The sequence below is a fragment of the Montipora capricornis genome, chromosome 13, assembly GCF_036669925.1.
Source record: "Montipora capricornis isolate CH-2021 chromosome 13, ASM3666992v2, whole genome shotgun sequence".
Classification (NCBI taxonomy): Eukaryota; Metazoa; Cnidaria; class Anthozoa; order Scleractinia; family Acroporidae; genus Montipora; species Montipora capricornis.
The window spans coordinates 37,322,801-37,332,110 of NC_090895.1; the positions used below are offsets into that span (position 1 = coordinate 37,322,801).

General features: G+C 39.7%; 1 protein-coding gene across 4 annotated transcripts; it reads left to right on the forward strand.

Moving 5' to 3' along the window:
- The first annotated feature begins 94 nt into the window (after positions 1–94).
- LOC138028998 (pregnancy-specific beta-1-glycoprotein 2-like) lies at positions 95–8,734 on the forward strand. 4 transcript variants are annotated; one of them, XM_068876654.1, is made up of 4 exons: positions 95–1,478; positions 2,986–3,093; positions 3,709–4,095; positions 6,388–8,734. In XM_068876654.1, exons 2-4 carry the CDS (start codon positions 3,015–3,017, stop codon positions 6,645–6,647), a joined length of 726 nt encoding a protein of 241 aa, XP_068732755.1. In that variant the 5' UTR covers positions 95–1,478; positions 2,986–3,014; the 3' UTR covers positions 6,648–8,734. The 4 variants fall into 4 exon arrangements, with proteins under 4 accessions (XP_068732755.1, XP_068732758.1, XP_068732756.1 ...); XM_068876657.1 differs by lacking the exon at positions 95–1,478 and adding an exon at positions 1,539–1,683; XM_068876655.1 differs by lacking the exon at positions 95–1,478 and adding an exon at positions 2,741–2,867.
- Positions 8,735–9,310: the final 576 nt, after the last annotated feature.

Consider the following 9,310-nt stretch of genomic DNA (forward strand, 5'->3'; position numbering starts at 1 on the left):
GGAAAAAGTAGAAAGACGGGTTTGCTTGACCTTGTGGACTTGGGGAATGTTAAGGACAATGCATTCTTAAGAAGTTATAAATGGATTTGGAACATTTTCGCAGATTAATTCCCTATTTACAAATTAGTCGGTATGGGTAACAGAGAGAGATTTATCAAGTTCATTGAGGTGATTTGACCGCTTTAGAGATGGAGAAGTTTAGTTATTGCCTCTTATTTAAGGTAAATGACCTTATGCAAAGGAGATGACACTTTTGCAAGGGACTTAGACTATAAATAAACAGGTGAACTGATAAACTAATGCCTCGAAATCCGTACGGAAATGTTGACCAAGCTTCTATTTCCTGTGCTCTTCGTTAACAGAGTGACATTTTTAAGATATCACTCAATATGCCAAGTATGTTCATCCAGTGTGGAATGTGTTTTTAGAAATAATCAAAATTTTTATTTTTAAGTTTAAGTGAATGTTATGGACATAATCAAAATCGCTTTTAATGAAACAGTTGGGGGCAAAAACTTCGGCGCACAACTGGGCGGATTTGGGGGTGTTGCCGGGGGTTTGGTCGAAAGCAAACATCCTTTTCTCAAAACAAACACAGGAAACGCTACTGATCGTTTCGTGGTTTGATTCCAAACACATCACACGTTTCTTCTAGGCAAGAAATCAGTCGTTCATATCGATCTCGGTGTGTTTTGTGCTTTGTCGTTTTTTGTGTCCAGTGCTGCAACGAAACATGATGTGTCTAAACATAGTTAATGGAATCTGAATTTCCAAGAGCAAACACCTTGAAAGTGATTCACCACAGGAATATGATGACCCTGTCTATTCTTGTCAATTAAAAAAGCAGTCCGGTTTGGATAGGCGTTTATCTATTAAAATCCTAGCAAAAATGTTAATTACTGCGATTTTTTCCTGTTTCCTTTTAGAGACGAACGCTCTCAGTCGTGAATGGACATTTGGAGGGGTCGTTATGTGGGGTTTGGCCGACTCGTGCCCGTAACTTAACACCCATTTTGACATAACGCTTATCTGGACAATTTAAGCAATTTCTCCTATAGACACCCCTCTACATTTATTTCACCCTCCATTTGATTTTTTAGCGCACTAGTACTACCTTTTTACATACCAACGTGGATTTAGTAGAATCTATAATTCAAAAACGCGTTTTTATCTCCTTATCCTCAAATACCTCTTTTGTTGACACAGTATTGAAGAAGAGAGTCAAAACTCACTTGCGAAAGACCTCCCAGTCTTTCCGGTATTCAAAACACTGAACCTCGGACGTTCGCAAAGACGGATGCAGTTCCGATTTCAGGCTTAACTAGTTTAAACTTCAGTTCATACAATGTTGACCAATCATATAAAAGGCTCCGAGACCATCCCCCGACACATCCCAGATCCAGTGATAACAGAAGAAAAAGAAAAAGACATCCGACTTTGGTGATCCAATATACTGGTTTACAGATTGGAATAAAGAGGTAAGTTTTAATTGAAACGTCCAAACCTACAAGACAATTTATTTTATCATTTTCCCTCTGTTCGTGAAACTAATTCACTGAGTACCTTTTCCCATCGGAATGCAAATTTCTGAAAGAAGCGAAAACTTGATGAGAACATGATGAAGAGTATTTGTAGCTGTAGGGTTTGAATCAACGCTTAACACCTGAACAACTTTATAACGGTGTAAGTCTGTTATTTAATTGTCCTGGATAGTACCTTTAACCTGTAAAGTTGTATGGAAAGGGTGACGTCTTGCATCTATCAAGAGAAAAAACACTTCACCTGTCAAACTACGCCGTTACGTTTCGGACTTTTGAGTGCGACAATTGAAACTCGAACCCATCTTGGAGTTAGTAGCTCAGTGTGAAATCGTTGGGATGAGCTTTAACGTAAAGGCCTTTAAGTAACTGTTTCATATTGCAAACTGAATGTTGTTTACCTGACCAGTCACCGCAGATCCCTCTCCACCCTGAAACCCTGCATTTATTTGCCACTCATTTTTTCTTCCGCATTTTCGAGCTTTTTAGTGTGACTGATATGTGAAAGCGCAGCATAAAATAATTATTACTTTTTTGGGGGCGTAGTGGTGAGAGCATTCGCTTTGCAGACCGGGCTCCTTTCCCAGACTCGGCGTCATATGTTTGTTGAGTTTGTTAGTTCTCTACTCTGCTTCCAGAGGTTTTTATCCGGGTACTCCGGTTTTCCCCTCTCCTCAAAAACCAACAGTTGATTTGATTTGCGTTAATTTGTTGATTTCGATTTACAGTGTCCCCAATTAGTACTCTAGTGCAAGAAGACTAGACGCTTAAATAAAGTTTTTTATCAAACGAAACATCAAACGGAATGGACGCGGGAGTTAAAAGAATTGGGTATTTTTTTTGTGTGTGTTGGTGTCGGAATTTACTTGTGGAATTTAAAGTGGGATTGCGTCCAAGTAGCTTTTTGTCGAAATGACAGGTATTTGATTTCCACTCCGTTGTTTTTCATTAAAGTTCGGTGTTTTTAACCGATAGGGTTACCTCGCGCGTAGCACGAATTTGGTTCAGGTGTGTTAGAGCGACTTTCACATGACCTCGAAAAATAAATGTAAAAAATAGAACGTAAACAAAAATTGCAAAACATTTAATTGGTTTATCGAACAAAAACAAACCAGCGCGAATTTTCATTGGCTTAGCGAACGCGGTTGCAAACAATAATAAGAATAAGGAGAGACTTTATTAATCTTGCCAAACATTGGTCCGTGAAACAAATTGCGAACACTTTTTCAAGGTCATACCAAAGTCGCTCTATTGCACTAGACAGTTTCATTTCTGTCGTCAATTTTTCCTTTTTTTTGCCTTAAGCAAGCTCGAGGCATTGGTCAAAAAGTATCAATTTCAGAGCCTATGTAACCTTTTTCAATTGTATTTTTTTTTTCCTTGTTTGGTTTTTCTTTGTTGTTTTTTTTCACTCGTTTCCTCTCTCTATCTCTCTATTTCTTTATAGAGTTACGTATCAAACTGGATTGAAACAGAATGCCCGTTCTCCAAGCAACCACAGTCCTTGCAGCCAGTTGTGTTCTTGTCTGCACACTGGTTATTCTTGCAGGAGCGCGTAAGTTACCCCTTCTCTATTTATCTCTGTGTTCAAGTATTTTCTGAATATGACCTCCAGGCCTTAGGGAATTTAAAAAACGGCGACGGCTACGACTACGACATAGCCACAAAACAGTAATACCATTGGTTAAAAGAGCATAAATAATTGTGCTGCACGTCACGGATTTTAGAAAGTATCTTGGCGGTCCTTTGCATAACGACGACGCGAAATCAACAAATTTGAGGTTTTGACGTCAACGTAAGCATGCAATAGAGAAGCCTTCATTCTCTATTTTAACTCTGAAGCCGCTTGTACCAATTTATTTTTAGGATACTTCGCCCACATTGTAGGACGGGCACGAGACTGAATAATCAGGAAATACTTATGATAGAGCCAAGTTATACTTTGAGGTGACGTTTTCCTCGACCGTCGCCCTCACACGAGTGGAACCTGTGATCTTCCGATTACTTGTTTTCAAGTATACCACTACGAATGAAATTGTCGGAATGCAGCATTTCTTGCGATCCTAGGGATTTCAAGTCGGCCTCATTTTTGAATTAAGACGGCGAGATGCTCCTCGGTTTCGTGTGTAATCTTCATGCTTGTTACTTTAGCTCTTTTGGTTTCTTTCAGAATCCAGCGCGAATAGATATTTGAGAGAACCTTCCAGTGTCAAACGTGTGAGGTTGGGCAGCAACGCGGTCTTTTACTGGAGGTTTAAGTTTGGAACTGGCCAACGCAATTTATTCGAGGAGATCCAGTGGGGACAATTTGATTCTAACGGTTATATGTTAAACAAATATATATCAGTTCTGGAGGACTTTCTCTCATACAAAAATCCAAGTGTTGCACAATCAATACAAGACAGATTGAGTGTGCTTGCTAAAAATATAAGCTCGAGGGAAATGAATATCAAATTCCAAATCGAAAAAGTGAATCGCAATGATGCATCAATAACTTATGGCAGCAAAGTGCTGATCTGGGGTGATGAATACAAGAGTGGTCCCATTTCACTAATCGGTGAGTTTCAATAGAGAGAGTATCGGTTCTGCATATAGTAGATAAAAAGGCATACACGGACTCTGTCCCAATTAACGGATAGGTAATTGCGGCAGGCCGTTGGAGTTGGTTAATAAAGGATTCAAGCAAAACTTTGTCCATTCCCCTCCGCCTTAGAGTGAGTCGCGCTTGAAGTTTACCACTTTTTTTAATTGCTCCTGGTTTGTCGGAGTTGTCGCAGACCAGAGTGACCCCACCCATCCCCGAATGCTATGCACAAAATAAAAGCCACTTGACAGTGGGTGAAACATGACAATGCTAATTCTCTATTTTCGAATGCCCCATAAGGTGGGCAGACACGAGGGGTCATGTTGCAGGAACACGTTGCAGCAATATGTTCCAGCGACAAAGAGGTGTGTAGGACACCCTGAGGCGACACGCATTAGGGTCGTGTAGCGGGGACGTGTAGCAGGAACAAAGTCACAACATTTGCACACGCATGACAATGTTGCGGGTACATGTTTCAGGGATATGTTGTAGCGATGTGTTGCAGCGACGAGTCCCACGAATTTCAACTTGTTGGACTTCATGGGACCCGTCGCGGGGACAAGATCACCCCCAAATTGGTGTTGCACAATTATAAAAGTATCAATCACACGAGGGGACATGTCGCTGCAACATATCCTGAGACATGTACCCGCAACATTTTCAAGTGTGCACATGTTGCGATTTTGTCCCTGTTACATGCCCCCGCTATCTGGAGCGTGTAACTTCCATACAGCGTCTGTGAAACGGCGTTTTCACAAGTAGGTTTATTTTTAGACTAGCCCTTCCCGCGAATTAGGTCAAAAAACAAAGGCAGTTCCGGTTCGGTGACCCTATGACGTCAGCTTAATTTCTTGTAATTGGTCATCGGGCTCCTGTGGGAGTCTCATTAGCGGGAAATTCAATCTAAAAATAACCTTACTTGTGAAAACGTCGTTGCACGAAAATAGGTAAGTTGCACGCTCCGGGTGATGGGCTTCTGGTGTCGCCTCAGAGTGCACTACACAAGTTTTTTGTCGCTGCAACATGACCCCTCGTGAATCCTTTTTACTTGGTTTTGCTTTACTTCTCGTCACTTCACGCTCAAGAGTCCAGTATCTTTGATGTAAGAATCTGGTAGCAGGTTTGTCCCCGTCAGCGTCAGAAAAGAATCTATATTTAAGGACGGTGCTTACTATTGTTATTGCGCATACGTTCTGCACATCTCGAGATACTCGGATTTCCTATTGCTAGCGCTTATTAATACAGGGATATTTTTGCGCGGTTCCAAACTATGCGGAGAAAGCAGAACTTAGCAAGTGATCTTGGTATTCAAAAAGAAAATTGGGAGTAACCATGCATTTTTCAGAGATAATTGAGCTTCAATTTGGAAAAGAACGCCATACATTCCTTTGTATTTTACAACTTTTTACAAATATTGTTGATTAATTATCTTCGAAAAATGCGTGGTTACCCCAAATTTTCTTTTTGGATTTCAATAACACTTGTAAAGATCTGCTTTTCCCGCATATTCAGTAAACCGCGCAAAAACACCTTTGAATTAGTAGGCACCGTCCTTAAACCAAGTTTTGCGAAAAAAATAGATAATAGACCAATTCGGCTAACTCAATGTAGTACCCAATTTTAAGCTCCCGGGGTTAAGATTCTTTGTGTATTGTATTTGCATTATAATGCAGCATTCTATTCAAATGATGTGATGTGTTTGAATTGAGTTAGCCGATTTGGTCTATTGGTTATTTCCCGCAAAACTTGGTTTAATAATAGATACTTTTCTGACGCTGATGGGGGGACTAGGCCAATTTGGGTAAATCTTACTCTTGGGTGATGAACTTTTGACTTCACTTCAATAGGCCATTTTCGAAATATCCATATTCAGTTTGATAGTGAGGCAGAGAGGACAGAAACAGTAGAAACAAGTTGAAAGACATTAACATATCATCCACTTTCCTTTTTCTTTGTCCTCTAGACCTTTATTTCAAGCTGAATTTTAATATATCGAAAGTGGCCTATTCATGTCAGTTCCCTCGCTCTTCCCCTCTCTCCTGCCCTCCCCATCCCTTTTTCCCTGCCCTCCCTTCCCTCCCTTCTTTCTCCCACTCCTCCTTTCCCTGCCCCTTGCCTCCCGTTCCCTCCCCTTCCCTTTTTCCCTAACCCTACTTTCCCTTCCCTTGCCTTCTACAGCATGTGCTCGACTGTTACGCGCCATTTCATTCCAAAAGGATTCACTAGTATATTTTCGTTTCGTTAACTTTTCACATATGCATATAGGTGTTCCAAGTATCACAATTTATAAAACTTCGATGAGCGTCGTTAGTGGCGATCAAGTTTATCTGCATTGTAATGCAGACGGCTACCCTCAACCGTATGTGGCATGGATTAAGAATGGAGCAGTATTGCAGAACTCGTCGACTAACTATTTTTACCATATTGCAAGCATCACGACCTCTCAAGCGGGAATATATACTTGCCGGGCTACAAACGAAGGTGGATCAGTCTCTTATGCTTTAAATGTCACAGTGAGCACCTGATTGGTACAAAAAAGGGCAAACAGAAAGGGAGTCAAGAAAGACAACGCCTTTATACTGTAACTGAGTGGAATTTGCTGTGATGCCTTTACTTTTGCATCTTGTATAGATATGTGTTATTTCACGCATGCTATTAGTTCATCGAACACCTGTTGATTAAAAATTCGAGCACATAGTTCCTTAGTCAAGAACGTAGCTTCAAACGACCTGTTGTACCAATTGTCAACCTTGTTCCCAGGACAGGACCTCTCCCTTGGCTTCTGGGTTGTGGCGGGCCCCGAAGCCAAGGGAGAGGTCGTGAGAACGAGGTTGCTCTATTGTGAAAATTGTCGTTTGTTTTACCAATATCATTACACAGTTAATTTTAGAGACGAAAAATAACACATTTTGACTTTCGTTCCATTTGTGCATTAGTGTGATGTGACAAATTTGATAGTGCCACCTTAGAAAATGTATTTTGGTAATGATAAAAGTATACAAAGGATAGACTGAGGATAGTCTCTCATAATAAACGCCTCAGGCAAAGCTTTGGAATAGAATATCTTGCTTATGAGGTTTTCTCTTTATAAGGCAAAGGCTCTATTTCAAAACCAACTATGTCAATGCTGAAATATTGTAGTGGAGGAGCGAGAGTACATCTTTCAACAGATCGCTGTTCAAAGGGACTGTGTCAGCTGAAGCACATGCGCAGTAGGAACCGACTGCCGATGCTAGTTGACATCACAATTCCACGAAAATAATCATCGCAGGAGTCTTGCGAACGCAAAATCTTAATTGATTATCGCCCACAAGACCTCAGTTTCTATAATTACTTAATACTGTAAGCAAAAAATTCCGCAAACTCAGTTCTGATGACGATCAACGCTATTCAAGCACATTCAGTTCAATAAACCCTCGAACTCTTCGACAAAATTTGAAAAAAATAGGGACGATATTTTCAAGACCTTTCTGGTCAACTCGTGCACACGCATTGGGTGGCCGTTCCTTTTATGGTCATGTATTGACACAATTTCTCTTACTGTTTGGCTAGAGATCTCGTCCCACTTTTTCAACCAACGAATACCAAAACCACTTCCACTTGCAAGCAAGCGCATTACCGCGCTTCGAGCATTTATACCATTTTCATGAAATATCTTCGGATTCTGATTGGTTGATCGCACCGCTTCGTTTGTGATTGTAAGAGTCGTTACATTGATTTTAGCGTAATGACGCTTCATATGCATAAACGAAAGGCAATATTGAGTGATAATAGACCGATTCGGCTAACTCAGTGTTGTACCCAATTCAAATCTTTTGGGAATAAACGTTTTGTTCCAAGTATTACCATATCATTTAAATTTGAATGCTACATTATCATGCAAATGCAATACACAAAGCATCTTAACCCCTAGAGATTTGAATTGGGTACAACAATGAGTTTGCCGAATTGGTCTATGCAACAGGATAACCGTTCCAAGATCATAATCGGAGAGTACATTCAAGTAAGATTTAAAGTGCTGCTACTATGATCAAAGCATCACTTTCTTTTTTTCTTCAGATTTTGAAAGTGTGCTTGCTTAACACCTGACTGACAAAATTTTGAGCTCTGATTTTGATCCAAATGCTTTTGGATTTCACAGTCCGCTGAACTGACCGATTGGCCCTCAGAGGGTTGGATCTAGGGAAACGTGACGTCATTTACTCACTATATTATAAAATTTCGGCGTGTAAATTATGCTTATTATATCTGCAAAACACGAGTTTGAAAGTTTGAAAGCCCGTGCTGCAAATCTAATGCAGCCGCGTCCACACGCATTGCATTCTTAAACTTGTGAGTCTTTGACGTCATTTTTTCCTCGATTCAGCTCTCTCAAGAATTTTAAGGTGGTAAGCATAATTCGAGTTAAAGTAAAAACAGGTATCTTGTGAAATCATGGCTTAAAACCTGGGTCATTTGGTGCTTAGTTAATATAGTTTTGAAATCGAAAGAAAAAGAAGAATTGATTTTTTTGGCCAAAGTATCACCATAATGGTCAGGCTGAATTTTGTTTATAGACGTTGTTAGAACTTTAGTGTGATCAATAAAACGCAGACTGAGGTCGAAAGTAAAACGACGCTTTTTTATTATGGAAAGATTGCTTTTATCCTCACAAAGGCTCAATTATGCTATTACACCACTTTCTATTAGTCAAATAAAGGCATTCTTTTCAATTTGTAACTTAAGTAGGGGTTTCCGACAAGCAACAAATTCGTCCGCGCAAAAAAAAATATGATTGAGAATTACATACCTTTTCAACCTTTTACTGTACGAGTTTGAGATTTCTATTGTTAATAGGGAGATTAAGCATCATGTTTACGGCAAACATCGGACTAAAATTTGCGTTATGTCAAAAATAGAAGAAACTCTGTTGATATGAGCTTATTTCTTGCGTGTTAGCACCATGTATAATACATCTTTTAAAAAGAGAGAGACAAGTTTGAATAACGTAACTTTCATGCTTTTATGACAAGCAGCAAACGTTATGCTTAATTTCTCTAATTTTTGAGCCCCTCGAACGGGATTAGCCCACTCGATTGACTAATAATAATAATAATAATAATAATAATAATAATAATAATAACATAGGTTTTTTTAAGCGCATTTCTATATCCCAATACGCTTTACATCATGATAAGAAAAATAGCCT